Raw genomic sequence first — 16,042 nt, 5'->3', positions numbered from 1 at the left:
ACAATACCACCATGACCGGATGGAAACCTCTAGCACATGATGACTAGTGATGCTGTTCATATGCATGTTCCGAGACGCTGCGGGTAGTTTCGACTTTAGTGACTGCAGTTCCTGATCGACGCAAGACGGTTGTTCCTCGAGATTACACCCCGCGTTTATATCGACTATCGCCGCAAACTCCGTCTGCATAGGTAATCCGACCGTCTATCTCCAGAAGGAGGATGAGCTGGCTATGCGGCGCAGCTACAACCGGATAATCTGGCATTTCCCCTCACTGTCCGGGCGATGGCGATTGGAAAGTGGCGAAAACGTATGCCTGTGTGTTAATATAAAGGAGGGGTATAGTCGACCATCCCGCAATTATCTTTCCTACTGTATCTGCAGTTTGTCAGAACTTACCATTAACTACACAACATGGCCGACAAACTAGATATCGAGGGGCTGCTGAAAGAGTCGAAGGCCGATTACAAACAATTGGGGAAGAGTGGCTTGAGGGTTTCAGTGCCAATTCTCGGTGCTATGAGCTTCGGCAGCAGTAAATGGCTACCATGGGTTATTGAAGAGGAGGAGGCGTTGCCAATCTTGAAGGCGGCTTACGATAAGGGTATCACGACTTGGGACACTTGTATGCAAATTCCTCCGCTTGATGTGATCGCTGAATAACGACGAATTTCACAGCCAACAACTACTCCAACGGTGTCTCTGAAGAGATCATCGGTAAAGCCATCAAGAAATACAATCTTCCCCGTGAGAAACTGGTCATTCTTACGAAATGCTTCGGAACCGTTGGTGAAGACCCAGGACTTTGGACCATCAAATATCGACAGGAGCTCCCGAAGCTCAAAGATTACGTCAATCAAAATGGCCTTTCGCGTCAGGCTATCTTCAATGCTGTCAATGCGTCGCTCAAGCGCCTCGGTATCGATTACATCGACCTTCTACAAATCCATCGTTTTGATGAGTCTACGCCGATCGAGGAGACGATGGGGGCGCTGCATGATCTTGTCAAGAGCGGAAAAGTGCGGTATATCGGCGCCAGCTCGATGTGGGCGGTGCAGTTTGCCCGTATGCAGTTCACTGCTGAGAAGTTCGGATTTACAAAGTTTGTGTCAATGCAAAACCACTACAACCTCCTTTACCGCGAGGAGGAGCGTGAGATGATCAGGTTCTGCAACGATACGGGTGTCGGGCTTATTCCGGTACGTTGCTTTTTCCATCGATTTGATATTCATGGTACTGATTCGAGGCTTGTAGTGGGCACCCCTCAACCGCGGCAATCTCGCGCGTCCAGTCGCTGCCTATGGGTCGACCACGCGGTCCGAGGGCGATAAAGAGAGTGGCACGGAATTAAGCGACGTAGATCGGAAAATTATAGGTCGTGTGGAAGAGCTGGCGAAGAAGCACGACTGGAAGATGAGCCATGTTGCGATGGCGTGGATCAATAAGAGGGTAAGTAGTCCCATCATTGGGTTCAGCAAGGTGGAGCGCATTGATGAGGCACTGGAGGCTAGGGGAAAGGAACTCACTGAAGAGGAGGAGAAGTATTTGGAGGAGTTGTATGTGCCACGGGTGATTGTAGGACACCAGTGAACAGTTGGGTTGAAGTGAAGTGGAATGAAACCTCATAGTTGGATTGAAACGTACGATTGAACAACACCATCATCGTCAGGATCCTTTACGTGCACATGCATGCTTCATTGTTCAGATAAAGTTCATGCACAGTCACCGGGAATACCCAGTCCTATTGTGCCCGACTGGTTGCCATCTTGCACCATCAGAGCTACAGGTCCAATTGCATACGGCACCCAAGTTTTCGTATTCCGGCCCACAACTTGTATCAGCAACACTTGACCCAAGTGGATACTGCACACGAGTCCTACCAGCATTCGGCGCCGTGTATGCACCGGACTGAAGCGATGAGCGGTTTCTTTACCTGGGGATGACGTAACGTGATGTCGCGTGATGGTCATCTCACTAATGTTTGTGAGCTTCGCAAAGAACGAGCATCACATAGCTACAGCTTGAAGTGAATATTATAACGAACGAGAGCTTCAATTGCTAGTCTGGACGCTTCCTTTGTCGTGATGCTGTTCATTGTCCCCTCACCAGAGGCGCGTCGTTGGCGTCGCGCCTGCAGTAACGTTCCACGCCAAGACTTCCCCGCATTTCCCCAGGAGTGCACTGGATTGGGTTGATGGTGGTGTGGTGATCAAGTGACAAGCTCCTGTGCTTCCGACCATTGACCCCTCATCTCGTTTCATAAGAAGAGCGCCCTCCCTCGTCTCACTTCTCTTCTCACACACTTCGCTGTGCTTCGTCTCACTTCCTCCTCATCTCCAAACACCAGCTCTTGAGCTGTTCCAAGCTCTTTCAGTGATCTCGAACCTCCTCAGCTCACTCGTAGCTTCCTACACCTTGTGCTTGCTCTCACTCCCACCATCACCATGACAGAAGCCGGGGACACGCTCACCAAGATCGACTCGCTCGACCTCGAGCACCAGGAACTCAAGAAGGGCCACCGCAGACGTAGCTCTCTCGCTCCTGATGTTTACGCAATTGAAGACTTAGGTGAGGCACACCCTACTGATGATGGCCTGAGATAGATGAAGGGAAGACAGGACTGACGAGATGACAGAGAAGGAGAACGTAGAGCTCAAGATCTCAATTGAGACGCAGAAACTTGGATGGTATGTGAACACTTTCCTCACCTTGAATACCTTTGTCCCATGCATCGTCTGGTCAGCTCATCGACGCCGGATGCTTTCGTTTTCCTCAACACATGCTGACTGACTTGCCATGCAGGAAACTGAACAAGTCGTCTATGACAGTCGATGACCCAGCAGTCCTGAAGCTGCCACTCACCGAGCCCAAGGTCAAGAAGATCACTCTCCACTTCCCACTCGGACTCGAGGTCGTTGCAAGAAACCTCAAGGGTGTTACTATCAAGGACGCGTTAGACGCCATCCACAAGCAGTTCAAGAAGCGGGTATGTGATCGTCCGCCGCTTTCATCTCCACCCACACTACCATACCATACATGGCAAACATCATGGCTGACTCTCTTCCACAGGCAGATGACGAGTTCGAGAAGCCCTACCTAGCTGGCTTCGAGTGGGATCGCGAAGATTGCTACACGCGCTTCATAGTCCACCAGTCTGCCGTGCCGACATCCTCCATGTCTAGCGGCGGCAACTCTTCCAAGAAGAAGAAGAAGGCTGCAAAGGAGGGTGCTGACGAGTAATGAACAACTCGCCCCCCTTCCCTGACTTCGACTTCACACACAGCCTCGATCATGTCTCTATGCTTCCGCATGAGTTTTATGAGGGGTATACGATATGCACTCGAGTGCTGGTCAATCTCCACATCGATTTGGGAAGAGCGCGCTTGTCTACTGCGAATGGCACGGCTGGTGTACTGCACGCCTGAGAGGGTGCGCGGTTACCAGTCAGTCGTTGCGGGGCGGATGAGCGTCGTGGGATCCTCTACTGGTGCTTGCTGGTGAGCTGGCAGTGCCTGTCTATGTATGTTATTAGGGATTTGATGGGACCGCTGGAAAGCGTCCAATGCAATAAGAAGACCCTATCATCCAAATCGGTTGCTTGAGTGTTGCTGTGATGTCGTTGAAAGTCTTTGAGTGGGACCCACTACGGGCGACAAGCCAGGTTAAGCGACAGACACACTTGCCGCGGCCCACCATCACTCTTGTACATCTCGCCGCCTTGGAGGACACAACCTCCAACGCTTCTGTTAACCACCTTCGTGACGCGTCTTTTAGTGTCTTACGATAGCTTCTTCCCAATTCCTCGGCGTGACACAAAGTTAATTATGGCCGTGGGGCGCAAGCCTCCACTGAACTCGCTTGAGCGTCCTATGAGTGAGGGGCAGCCTTGCATACATGTAGCGGCTACATAGGCTTCGCATGCGTAGGCGTTTCAGCGCTTGCTTCTTCCTTTCTCGTAATCCTGGCTTTCCTCTTCATTCTCCCCATTCTATACGCAATTTGTGACACTTTGCACGATGAACTTTACTCTTCCCATGCGGCCTCCCAAAACGCCGCGTCGAAAATCAAGCATGGTCGCTCGCGCCGGCGTCATGAAACGCCGCATTTCGAATGTCGCAGCGACAAGTGCCAACAACGTGCCCTCGTTGAGTTTGATGGAAGAGTTGTTTGGAGATGATTTTCCCGAAGCGTTCGCGGGTAGTGTTGGCGGCTACGTGCACAAGAGTAGGAGAACAATACTGGACCTACCGGCAGAATTGCTGGCCGTTATTTGTGAAGACTTGTCGAAACTGGACATCAAAAGGCTGCGGCTTGTGAACAGAAGTCTGGCGAAGAGGGTGGAGCTACGTATCGATCGTGTCTACATCTCGCCAAACCGGGCGAATCTGGAGTCTTTGCAGAGGATTCTCGGGCACAAGCGATATCGCAATCGGGTGCAGGAGATTATTTGGGACGATGCGCAGTTGGAGGAGTATTCGTCGCTGGAAGACTTTTCTCATGCGATACATAACGACGAGAAGCAATTGGTCAACGATATCGAAACCCGTCTTGAGGATGCTATCAATGGACAAAACGATGACAGCTTCGACTACCAGGCTTTGGAGTACGGCGACTTGTTCCAAGATGGTCGATTGACTGATGTCGCAAAAGGGCTGTTGCTGCGATACGATGATCAAACATCGAGAGATTTGATTGCTAGGTGTGCCGCGATGATGAGCGTCGAGGAAAGCTATGCAATTTACCAGGATCTGTACAGGGAGGAGCAGGAGATTATGAAGCGAGGCGATGATGTTGCTGCTCTACAATATGCGTTGACGGGCTTTCCAAATGTGAGGAGAATAACTCTGACGAGCGAGATCTGGAGACCCTGGAATCTACTTCCTACCTACGACACGCCGCTTTTCCGCTCCCTACCCCCGGGTTTCCGCAAACCCTCTGTGTGGCCATGGTTAGGCCCCAGACCCCATCCTACTCCGGCACAAACCGCACATCGCGACAAAGTAATGGCACAACCTCTCGATGGATTACCGACTGAGTGGAGGGGTTACAGCATCCTCGTATCTGCCTTGATCGCTTTGCCAAACCCCAAGATCGAAGAGTTTATCATAGACGTAGGAAACGAACCCACAGGACTACCACACCAGCTCTTCGCTGCACCGAACGAAGACTACACGCTTACGCTTCGCATGCTCCAACATCTTCCACTGAAAAAACTCCAACTCGCCTTAAATTCACACGGCGCTGCACACGTGGGGTACACTTATCTCACTTCCGGCCTCCTCTTCTCCGCCCTCAATACTCTGCCCAATCTCGAGTCCCTCGATTTAAACACAAACTCTCACGCACGCATCATCCGACTCGTAGAGTTTTGGACAGACCCCTCCAAGCTACTGCCATTGTCCTTGATGCAAAGACTAAGCCACTTCGCCTTGCGTAACACAGTGCTGTGCACGAATCTGTGCTCGAGACTGTACCCATTCTTGGCAAGCATGACCAACGTCAGATCCGTCGTACTTGATAATACATTCTCAGGACCAGAAGATCATAAAGCGAGGTTTGCGCAGGCGCTTTGCGAACTGAGAGAAGATTTTGCTAGTGATGGGCGGAGGCCTAGGTTCACGGTCCTCATCCCAGCTTTTTATCATGGTTTGCGGGAAGGTTCACGGTCGTGGCTTATTGAGGAGGAGATCAGTGCGTTTTTGTATGAGGGGGGTGCGATGCCTTTTCTATTCCCGGATTGTAGAGAGGGGTGGGAGGTGGATGATAGGGATCCGAGGTATCGAAAAAGCCGTGATAAGTTGTGACGAGAAGGGGTCTTCTTGGGATTTGTGTGGATTTAACGGCGTATTAGAAGACATACAGATTAAAGTCTTGCCTTTACAGAAACCAATGATATTGTATACGATAATCTATTACATTGCTGCAAGGTGCGGTGTTGAGTGGCGAGAGAGGCACTGCGTCGGTCTACTTAATCTTTGGCTGTGCTAGATATAGTAGTGGTTGAAATATTACTTTGAAACGGGAGAGTTGCATACCTTTTATTCTCACGCATTGTGTCATGGGGATGCAAGGGCTGAAAATGGGAACCGAGGCTTGACCAACCTCCTACCAACGGCTGGAGCCTGCGACACTCCATCACCACGACATCGCCTACTTCCGTTCTACAACTCCTACGCATCCGCACATCCAAAAGACATGCCGAATCATACAATTCCCGAATACTTCAACAAGTATATCGAGCGTAAACTTGGCGACTTGATACGAGCGAAGATTGAAGCTGATCCAAACGCAAGCGTCATAGCAAACACTCTTTGCCCAGATTGTGAAGCAATATTCACGAAGCCTGAAATACTCCGGCTACCTCGCGTGGTCGAATTTGACAAAACGTTTCCACACAAGCGGCACTTGGACGAGCTTATACAATCGGCAGCGGATGGGTGCCATCTGTGCAATCTTCTCTGTAATACAACAAAATTCCTCAACTTTAACCGCCCATGCATAGCCCAAATGGCCCTCCATCTACGAATTTTTGGAAATTTGGATGCGCACTACAGTCTCCAGCTACTTGGACGAGCTACCCTGGAAGCACAACAAATCGAATTGAGGGAACCGCTTGCATCACTGCTATTTGACTTCACGCCAGATTTCATACCGCCGGTAGAATATGCTAAGCCAGTTGTAATCGAATCCGAAATCGATTGCAGGCTCTCGACTCTTGCTCGTCAGTGCTCTCTGGATCTCTGGACTGGATCGAGTGCGACAACTGCCCTTGTGCGAGAATGGTTGAAGGTCTGTGCGGATACTCATGAAAGATGCTGCCAATCTGTTACTGAAACGGTTGCCTTGCCGAGTCGGCTGATTGATGTTGGAGAAGATATGAAAACCTGTGAACACGTTCGTCTGCGACTGCTGGAGGATATTGGGAAAATCATGGATCTGTCGAGCCTCGAATACCTCACTTTGAGTCATCGCTGGCCTCAAGATCCGATCAAGTGTCTGACCCTGGAGAACATGAAGGACATGCAAAAATTGATTGCTATTGAAGATTTGCCTCCCAGCTTTCAGCAAGCTGTGCTTCTCACTCGACGTCTTGGTTATCGATATCTGTGGATTGATTCCTTGTGTAAGTACTTCATACATGCTTATTTCAACATAAGCTCATCTTAACACAATCTATCATTCCAGGCATAATTCAGAACTCAGCGGCTGACTGGCAACATGAGTCAGCTGAAATGGGGGACATTTATCAAAGAGGAGTTCTGAACATTGCTCCTTTGTCAGAGTCCTATGAGAAGGTTGAGGGTTTTGAATATCGAAGACCGTTCAGGTATCTCGATTGCACGATCGACGGGACATGGCGTATCAGTTTCCGTGATATACAACGGAAACAAGGTGCTGTATACGGAGAACTGTTGTCACGAGGTTGGGTTGTGCAAGAGCAGGTTCTTTCGCCGCGAACCATATTCTACCACTCCGATGGAGTGGTGTGGAAGTGCCGCCACATCTTAGCCAGCGAACAACTTCCAAAGAACATTAGATTTGACAAAGAATTGGAAGATTCGTACCCAAACCTCAAGCTCGCGATTACGAAACTCAAGCTGTATGAGTTACCGGACCTTTCACACCCCTCTGAGCAGTTCTGGATATTCTATAAGGCTTGGACACAGCTCATAGGGTACTATACCAACTGTCAACTTACGGTTGAGAGCGACAAGCTAGTCGCTATATACGGTATAGTGCGCAAGGTTGAAGAGAGCTGCGAATTGCGCTCCATTGCCGGTCTCTGGCGGCAATTATTGCCCATAGAGATGCTCTGGTACACACCCAGCGGATGGTATGAGACTGACGATAAACCATATCGATCCCCGTCTTGGTCATGGGCATCTCGATACTCAAATTGTCACAACGACTGTGCCAACATGATTACGCCTTCTCGGCCCAGTCTCACGTTCGATTGGAAGGTGCAGATAGTCTCTACAGATGTACAAGCCCTGTCGAACGGGCAAGTACAATCGGCACATGTCGTCATTCGCGCGCCGCTACGGGTAGTCAGTCTTGGAGAATTGGAGAATTACTCTACGAAATTTCTTGACAGAGGCTTCGTGGACTCGGGATCGATCTGGTTCTCTCCTTCCGAAGACGAGGACAGGCACTGGAATCCTGATATACCGTTGTCGGATGGGGTATCATTGTTCGCAGTTCTCTTCGCTCGCCGGACAGCGTCGAGCTATGTGAAGGAGGTCAGGGCTGACGGGTGGTTCAAAGACGGCATGTGCAATCTCGGCATCGTTGTGAAGAGAGTTGAGGAAGAACAGGACACGTTTGTCAGGGTTGGGTACTTTGAAGAGCACTTTTATCCTTTGGATACTTGGCCACTATTTCCTGTCTACGAGAGGGTGACGAAGAGAACGATCAAGATCATATGAGACTGTGGTCTCATATATCTCTCGATTATGACTGGACAATCACCAAGGACATCGAGCCTGCCTTTTGAACAATGAGACTGCAAGACCCGACATTCATGCTTGATCAAGGTGAGTTGTCGCATAGATCATATGAACACTCAGCTTTGCCAATCTTGGTCACATCAAGTACGCAATCTGAGCGCTGGAGATGACGATGCAACGAGTGCAGGATACTACAGCGTCAGCATCATGAAATTCTGACAACGGATTTTGTTGGCTATGTTCTAGTTACTTAAAATGTTCCTTTCGATAGCTCATGAAGACGCGTGCTCGAAGGGAAGTATTGCCAAGACTCACGCCAAACCTCCTTCCTTTGTTCCTGCGGGTCTAAGACATTAGTTGTCCAAACTCGATCGCTCCTGCCAAGAGAAAGTCGTTGAGAACGTCTCCTTAAACCTTATGAGGCACGCCTTCGCTCGTTCTAGAAATAATATAGGTAATCAGCCTTAGCTGCTCGAAGAAATAGGAAAGTGGTACCAACCCCCCTGGATCAGTCTCAGCCAGACACTAGATTTGGCAACCAACGGCGTGCGCCGGATTTCCTACAGACAATCAGTGCGGCTAGAAAACGTTTGTCGGGCTCTTTAGGTTTAGCGATTGTGACGCCTATGTTCCACATGCTTGCGAGATCGGGCATCGAAGCGAAGACCTTTGTGACCTATTGACGACTTTGACGGAGATGCCGACAAAAGAACAAATAGATTGCAACTACCACAGGAATTGAAACAGATGAAACAACCATCAATTACAGAAAAAGGACAGGTTTCAATTTTCTTGCCTTGGCCACATCGTTGTTGATACAGAGCTTGTCTGGTACGAAGTTGGGATAAACTAGTCATGACAGACATTCGAAATACTTAACAAATTTGATTATCACTGTTGATGTCAAGATGACTGCAAATCAGACTCGTTCAATATTCTCAAGTGCTGACCGTATTCAGTCGTATTTTCTTTCTTTTGGTACACTAGTTCAGGAGAGGGCACTTCAGCAGTTCAACAATGAGAAACATAAGCGGTAGTGGCTTGAAAAGATTTGTTCAGTACATGAGAAAAGGTGATGAAGGGTTTCACATGGGTGATCTAGAACAGAATCATGTACCGGATTGGGTGATGAGTGGATGAAGTGGCTGGGCATGACTGAATGACAGCGATATTGAATCGTACAAAATCGGCATACAGGCTCGCACCGTCCCGAACCGTAGATGTTTTTTTCGCTAAACCCTGTACTAGTGCAACGGCATTAAAAGCAGCATAGATTAGTCAGCGGCCCCGGATTTGTTCAAAATAACTTCTTTGTAAACGCACTTAATCGGTTGCAACTCACAAGTCAATAACACAGAAAAACATGAAGTCTAGCATATTGCTCCCACTATACATCTACCCTAACCTTGGGGTTTGGGACCCTTTATATGCGGCGTATGACGAATTTCCCTCACTCTTTGTCTTGTCAACTAATACCCTCCAGCATTGCCGCTTTTCCAGATCTACAATGGATCATCATTGTCAATCCAAGCAGCGGTCCTGGATCTATGCCATGGTGGCCCAACGAGGACTACGTGCGAGAGATACCCCGACTGAATGCACAGCCAAATGTGACTACAGTGGGTTATGTCAAAGCGGATTACTGTAGGAGGGCAGTGGAAGACATATCTCAGGATGTTGATACATACGCAATACGTGCTACAGACCGAAACTACCCGGGACTGGAGATGAACGGGATATTCGTCGACGAGACGCCCAATCTGTACTCAAATACGACAAAAGCACATCTCGACGCAATCGATCAGAAAGTCAAAGGTTGCCCAGGAATTCAGAGTGACAGAATCGTACGTCAGCAATCTCAAAACGAAACGATCGTTCAACACTAAGCGTTGAGTAGGTTATACACAATCCCGGCACTGCCGTCAACAAAGGCCTCGCAGATCCGGGTCCTGACATTACTACTGTGGTCGAGACCTCATATGCAGAGTTTGTAACTCCCAACTTCCAACAGTGGCTGGCTACATCGCCGTACGATCGTTCGCGATCTTCTTACATGGTACATTCTGTCCCGGATGGGGAGGTGGCGAATCTTACGATTGCGTTACGCGAACGGGCGCAGTACCTGTTTGTAACGAGTTTGACTGAGAACTTCTACGAAAGCTTTGGTCCGAGCTGGGGAGAGTTCGTTGCGGCGATGGCAGAGCCATAAGGGTACTAACAGCTACGTGGGGCTCAAGCGGTGATGATGATGATAAGGAGGAGGAGGAGGGGGAGGAAGGATGCGATCAAAGGTTGCGCAGCGATGTAAGACCGACTTTTGGTATTATGATAGACAAAGTGAAAATTCGATGCTCGAGTATTTGACCATGTGATTCGAAGGGAAGTGCAATCTCAGGCCTTACTTCAAGTTGGCCAATATCAAAACAAGCAGGTTTCTGGGAGACTGAGTAAGACGCGCCAACTAGTAAGCATATATAGCTTAGTCCACAAACTTCACACTGATAACAACACCCCTGTCCCACTACTATTCCAAAAGCTGCCACTTTCAGTAATCAGCCAAGAGTTCATGAATGCTGTCCGGACTCAACAACATTTCTTCCAACTGCCACGCCGCTACGGGCTGGCAACGCTTGCGGATATCCTCTGTGTGGTCACGTCGACCGCTACGTGCCATTTCCGGGAAATGTTCGATGCAAGCGTCTTCAATGATGTTCCAAATTCTACATCGGTTCCATAGCCCTGTTGGAGGTCCGACCAGTAGTGGGTTACTTTCGTTTCTAGGAAACTTCTTCGCAACCAGGAGCTGAGCAACACTTCTCCAATCCCACAGGCGATCTTGGCGTTCATGATCAAGTTGATTCGCATCCAGATCCCATATATGGGGAACCAAGCTACCGTCGATGAGACGGTCGCGCCAGAACTTGTTATTCAGAGGGGCTTTGATAGCAAACGCTTTGGATGTGCAGTGCAGTGCGATGACTGATTGAGGTGGGAGGTGTTTGCCGATTTGATCGAGTAATTCAGTTGGGAGACGTTCGAATCCGAGAGGCTCGCGCGCAAATTGCAATGTAGTTGGATTTTGTTCTATTTTGAGAGGTGTGGTCGTAAGCATATCAGACACGAACGAAGTAAGGTCAGGAATGTCGATAGGATTGGTGTAAAAATTCTGGACCGATGTCAACGCCGATTTTCAACATGACATGATAGACATACTTCATGATAGCCCTCCCACCATTCAAGCTTTGACATAGCCATTACACTGCGAGGTCCATACATACTTGAGTTTTCGCACAAGTCGAAGATATCGCTCCTTGTGTCGTCCGGGGCGTCTCGCCGGTCGTGAAACCGAGACTGGAGTATTTGGTTCAGGATTGCAAGCGTGGACAATTGTTTTTGATCGTTACGCCGATCTAAAAACCGCTGGATTACCCTGCAGCCAATTTGGATACAGCCGTTATGCAGAGGAAATAGACTATCGCCATCTTGATCATTAAGGGCGTTGAACCACACATCACTCCTATGAGGGTTGCTGTGGTGATTTTCAACCTGAAAGTAGCCCGACCCAGTCATGCTGAATTGGGCCGGCTGAGAGAGGAAGACGTCTTCGCTTCTGGCAAGATTGACTAGCCTAAGTGTACCGTGAATATTTGAGTCAATGACAAGCACAGAGATACTTACACACTAGCTTCACTCGTCACTTTGTGTTCAAGGTAGTTCGAGATACTGCCAAGCAAGCGAATATCGTAGAGCCACTAGCCAACTTGAGTGAGGTACATGGGATGGAGAGTTGTGCAGCAAACTGACCTGATACCGCTTCTCCTTTGGATCAATACTATGCACACCATCTTCTATGTCAAACGGTCCACCGCATATCACGCAAAACGTTCTTGATTCCATTGCGTATCGTGCTTCGCTTTTCCAGTTGTCGTCAACCTGTGATGATGATTGAGACCCACCCATTCTCAAAAATGGCGGAGGAGAGGTCAGAAGGCCTGAGGGACCCTAACGAAGTCTTAGTCATGAGATGCCAAACCACCCATCGCCCTATCTACCTAGGCTGGGTAGCAGTGGGCGAAGGCGGTTCGAGGTACGCGTTGTCCAGCCACGCTCGGTGGACGTTAGTGCATTTCTTAGTGTGCGCTATGATTGGCCACCATCCATGGCGTAGTGTTGTTGCAGATCAGAAAGTGATCCCCTCATCATTCCACTTTCATAGCATTACGCTTCTGTGTCAAGAAATACCAGGCCGAAAGGATATCCCCGGGTGACCATGCCGTCAGCCCGGTGTAGATTCCTTTAAGGCTGAGATCGACGCCGCAGTCATCAACTCACCCTATCACGCCAATCCCGCCACACAAAGCAACTGACTTATATCGGCGAAGCGGCGCTGTTCAAAACCACTCACATAATCGCGTCAATCTTTTGCGCCGACGCTGACACAAGTCCCCTTCGAAAGGCCACAATGTGAGGCAGATAAACAACACTCCGATTTTTGTCTCTGCTCTTCTATTCAACTAACTCGCCTTTGGTTGGCATCGTTTCAGGTTTTCCGTTAACTCCAGATCCAAGCCAAGATTGCTATTCCATTATCACAAAGTTAGATTCATCTTTCGTACTTGGTCAACATATCACCACCCCGTCAAGAAAAGCTGGACAGTTTTTGAGATTAGTCACCCAGCTTGGTAATGACTAATCGCAAAATTGTCCAGTTTTCTTTGACGGGGTGGTGATATAGATAATGAAGCATTTGCACTCGAGGATCGCCTTGGGTGTTGTGTTACGTAAAATATTGCCATACCTGTTTCGTACTTGTACATTGATCGAAGTGCAAGAGAACCTATCGCACGTCAGCTTGTACGAGAATCTCGTTACATACAGGTCATTGTGGTGTAGAAGACATGGGGTAAACGCTCAAAATCTTCTAACACTCGCGACCGTTAGCGCTAACCGCTTGTTATGCTAGCGCGGTTGGGAACCGTGCAGTACAACGACCCCTTCCAATTCCTTCGCCCCTCTGTCGTAAACTTCATCAACCGATTTCTAGGGGTATTCTCTCCATCTCTATCGAATCTCGTTCATCAAATCTTCTCGTGCGTCTTGGAAAAACTCACACATCGTTTCGCGTCAGTTTCGCGTCAGTTTTGTGCCTCACGCGTTTTGCGGTCATGGCTGGGCTCTTGGATTTCAGCACGGAACTCATCATCTGCGTTGCGTCGTTCTTGCGTCAGGTTGACTTGCTGAACTTAGCCCTGACATGCAAGCGCCTCAATACTGCAACAGAGCCGGAGCTCTATCGCGAATACAGAAATCGTCGAATCGGCCGTAATCATCCCCTCTCTAAATTCGCATTAAGGATAATTCAGAGGCCAGATCTGGCCAAACATGTCAAGAGTTTTGATTTAAAAAGTTGGGACGTGTTATATTGTTTCAGTCCTAAGTATTCCGAACCCATTCCGGAGATCCAGCAAAGTCGAGAAGCAAAACAGCTTGGATTCGGTCAACATCGCGCTCCGGAGCCTACCATGGAAGAATACGCTTTATGTACCGAAGCTGCAAAAGCTGCGGGAGTCATCAAGACAATCTTCCCCTATGAGCGGGAAAGCAGTGTGATAAAGAAGGCGAGGCTCATGCTATCCCAAGATCTCGGCGACCGCGCTTTCTGCCACACGTATCTCTTCGACGATGATATTCCTATGCAGGAACTGCCATTCGACCGACAATTTTGTCAGCTTCTCCGTGCTGGGATGTAAGCAACTTACCTTCACAGAAAGTACATAAGTGAGATGTTTACTAATTATGACTACACCTCCAGTGACGATCCTTTCGCAATACTCCTCTTTACAATACTCCCGAATGTTGGCGAAATCTTTCTTGGGACTGCACTTCATTGGCCACGACCTAAACACGGGTTCAAAGCTCTTCGCCGGCTCCAAGCCGGGGGTATGGACACGCAGCTACCCTGGGGGATCGGATATCTCAACAACGTATTAGCTGTTGCTCACCTGGACGAGCTCATGGTCCACAACACGGCCTCAAGGCTCCCGGACGCCGATGACGGAATCTTGCCCGGAGCCAAAAGTCTTCCTCTGGATCTCCGTCCTGGGTCTTTGAGATTGAGAAAACTTGAGCTGGTATCGTGTATTCTGGGACCTTGAGATATACGCACCCTCTTGCACGCATGTCCGCAACTGGAAACACTATATTTCTCAACCGCTGCCGAAGAGTCTGAACTACACAACTTCACGTGCAAAGAGTTGTGTGACGCTCTCGAACCACTTAAAGACACATTGGAAGAGCTGTATTTGGAAGTTAAGCCACAGTTGGATGAGTTTGGCCATCCTCATGAGCGCATAACTTCGCTGTCCCAGTTTACCGCTCTCAAAATACTCGACACTGTACCTGAAATGTGGGAGTGCCTTAGAGAGTTTGAAACGGAGCACGACCCAATTGAGGACGAGCAACGCTTGTGTGATCGTTTGCCACCTTCGCTTGTAACTCTCAATTTCCATCTTTCTCGTGACACTCGCTCATTTGATGATTATACTGTACCAGATTGGCGGCAGATCGAAGATGTGATTGTGAGGCGTTCGGAGAGATTGCCATGCCTCGAAAATGTCTTCATTGGGATTAGATACGAAGACTTTGCCTATGAGCTGAGAGAGACGTTGGAAATTATCCCTGACTATCAACGCGAGGGACTGAGTGTTGAGATAGGAATTGGCGAAGCAGCAGATGGTGCGATACGTAACGCATTTCACGGCATACCAATGGGTCGTTACTTACCCGTTACGAAATGGTTCGGCAACAAGTATGCGTCCAGGAAAGAGAAACCAAACGAATTCGATCAAGTGATGATCGAATTGTGCAAAGATCCTGCAAATATCGAACTGGACAATCAGGAGATGATGAAGATCATCAAAGCAGATGGAAGAGTAAGGGAACTTGCAGAGAAGATCGGACGGGAAGGCTTTCCGGAAGTCGAGTATGAGTCGGAAGATGCTGAGGATGAGATTTGATCTCATTGCCAAGCTGTATGTATTGTTGATACCGACAGTTGTCGCATCTTGCGGGTCGAACCACGGAAGGTGTATGTGGTTAGGCTTGGTTTCGTTTGCGTGTTGCTACTGTTGCATTTTCATGGATTACAATCTCGCGGAAAGTTGAGTGAGAAGATCCCGTTAGTATTGAAGGGGTCGTAAGCACTACCTACCGCACAAATTTACGTTCGTAGTGTCTTGATCTCCAGGCATGAGCTTTTCAGAAGGGCGCTTCCATCGCTATTTTTCAGATAACATGGCATGATGTTTGGTACCTGGTAAAAGCAAAAGTTTGAGTCGCAAAGGAAGGAGCGACGATTTTTCACTTACATTTGAATCATAACCAAAGAGTCACGACACATTGCCTCCATTGACGGCTTCAGTGAACACAAGCAGATATGGTTTCAAGCATATTGTTCTCGTTTCGTAGAACTTCACTTCAGGCGAAGTCAACATCGGTGCCATTAAACTGCATCATAGTGAAAGCATGACGGATACTACGTATTGTGGGGACCGACTCGCCTTCACCACCGTAAGCTGCTTTCACTGTCGTCATAT

At 48.7% G+C, this 16,042-nt stretch overlaps 7 protein-coding genes across 7 annotated transcripts; 6 read left to right on the top strand and 1 right to left on the bottom strand.

The window, feature by feature from the left end:
* Positions 1-414: 414 nt before the first annotated feature.
* On the top strand, positions 415-1,590 carry P153DRAFT_291031 (aldo-keto reductase-like protein; the record flags this gene model as incomplete). Its single annotated transcript, XM_033663747.1, has 3 exons — positions 415-625; positions 679-1,199; positions 1,255-1,590. 3 exons carry the CDS (start codon positions 415-417, stop codon positions 1,588-1,590), a joined length of 1,068 nt encoding a protein of 355 aa, XP_033523718.1.
* Positions 1,591-2,353: 763 nt separating this feature from the next.
* P153DRAFT_17482 (uncharacterized protein) lies at positions 2,354-3,427 on the top strand. The gene is made up of 4 exons (XM_033662326.1): positions 2,354-2,568; positions 2,636-2,687; positions 2,803-2,986; positions 3,070-3,427. Exons 1-4 carry the CDS (start codon positions 2,445-2,447, stop codon positions 3,238-3,240), a joined length of 531 nt encoding a protein of 176 aa, XP_033523717.1. The 5' UTR covers positions 2,354-2,444; the 3' UTR covers positions 3,241-3,427.
* A 643-nt stretch (positions 3,428-4,070) lies between these two features.
* P153DRAFT_316177 (uncharacterized protein) lies at positions 4,071-5,522 on the top strand (the record flags this gene model as incomplete). Its single annotated transcript, XM_033664982.1, has 1 exon — positions 4,071-5,522. A coding segment is annotated over one exon (1,452 nt), but the record flags the coding sequence as incomplete, so codon positions are not given.
* A 985-nt stretch (positions 5,523-6,507) lies between these two features.
* On the top strand, positions 6,508-8,426 carry P153DRAFT_385539 (HET-domain-containing protein; the record flags this gene model as incomplete). The annotated part of the gene is made up of 2 exons (XM_033670436.1): positions 6,508-7,123; positions 7,186-8,426. The coding sequence occupies 2 exons, from the start codon at positions 6,508-6,510 to the stop codon at positions 8,424-8,426; spliced, it is 1,857 nt and encodes a 618-aa protein (XP_033523715.1).
* A 1,360-nt stretch (positions 8,427-9,786) lies between these two features.
* P153DRAFT_396608 (uncharacterized protein) lies at positions 9,787-10,893 on the top strand. Its single transcript, XM_033671497.1, has 3 exons — positions 9,787-9,881; positions 9,931-10,291; positions 10,345-10,893. Exons 1-3 carry the CDS (start codon positions 9,811-9,813, stop codon positions 10,654-10,656), a joined length of 744 nt encoding a protein of 247 aa, XP_033523714.1. The 5' UTR covers positions 9,787-9,810; the 3' UTR covers positions 10,657-10,893.
* Positions 10,894-10,992: 99 nt separating this feature from the next.
* On the bottom strand, positions 10,993-12,407 carry P153DRAFT_291448 (uncharacterized protein; the record flags this gene model as incomplete). The annotated part of the gene is made up of 4 exons (XM_033663769.1): positions 10,993-11,613; positions 11,661-12,075; positions 12,126-12,199; positions 12,252-12,407. 4 exons carry the CDS (start codon positions 12,405-12,407, stop codon positions 10,993-10,995), a joined length of 1,266 nt encoding a protein of 421 aa, XP_033523713.1.
* Positions 12,408-13,969: 1,562 nt separating this feature from the next.
* On the top strand, positions 13,970-15,463 carry P153DRAFT_356912 (uncharacterized protein; the record flags this gene model as incomplete). The annotated part of the gene is made up of 3 exons (XM_033666687.1): positions 13,970-14,193; positions 14,260-14,387; positions 14,604-15,463. 3 exons carry the CDS (start codon positions 13,970-13,972, stop codon positions 15,461-15,463), a joined length of 1,212 nt encoding a protein of 403 aa, XP_033523712.1.
* Between the last annotated feature and the right edge of the window lie 579 nt (positions 15,464-16,042).

This window comes from Dothidotthia symphoricarpi (assembly GCF_010015815.1).
Source record: "Dothidotthia symphoricarpi CBS 119687 unplaced genomic scaffold P153scaffold_10, whole genome shotgun sequence".
Lineage (NCBI taxonomy): Eukaryota > Fungi > Ascomycota > Dothideomycetes > Pleosporales > Dothidotthiaceae > Dothidotthia > Dothidotthia symphoricarpi.
The sequence above is the reverse complement of the archived record's forward strand: the minus strand, read 5'-3'. Positions and strand labels throughout refer to the sequence as shown.

What these genes read in the sequence shown, in the direction of transcription:
- P153DRAFT_396608 (XM_033671497.1), top strand. Translation starts at nt 9,811, where the DNA reads ATGAAGTCTAGCATATTGCTCCCACTATACATCTACCCTAACCTTGGG. An exon ending in TGGGACCCTTTATATGCGGC is followed by an intron (nt 9,882 to 9,930) that starts GTATGACGAATT and finishes AATACCCTCCAG; the next exon opens with CATTGCCGCTTTTCCAGATC. An exon ending in GAATTCAGAGTGACAGAATC is followed by an intron (nt 10,292 to 10,344) that starts GTACGTCAGCAA and finishes AGCGTTGAGTAG; the next exon opens with GTTATACACAATCCCGGCAC.
- P153DRAFT_17482 (XM_033662326.1), top strand. Translation starts at nt 2,445, where the DNA reads ATGACAGAAGCCGGGGACACGCTCACCAAGATCGACTCGCTCGACCTC. An exon ending in TTACGCAATTGAAGACTTAG is followed by an intron (nt 2,569 to 2,635) that starts GTGAGGCACACC and finishes ACGAGATGACAG; the next exon opens with AGAAGGAGAACGTAGAGCTC. An exon ending in GAGACGCAGAAACTTGGATG is followed by an intron (nt 2,688 to 2,802) that starts GTATGTGAACAC and finishes CTTGCCATGCAG; the next exon opens with GAAACTGAACAAGTCGTCTA.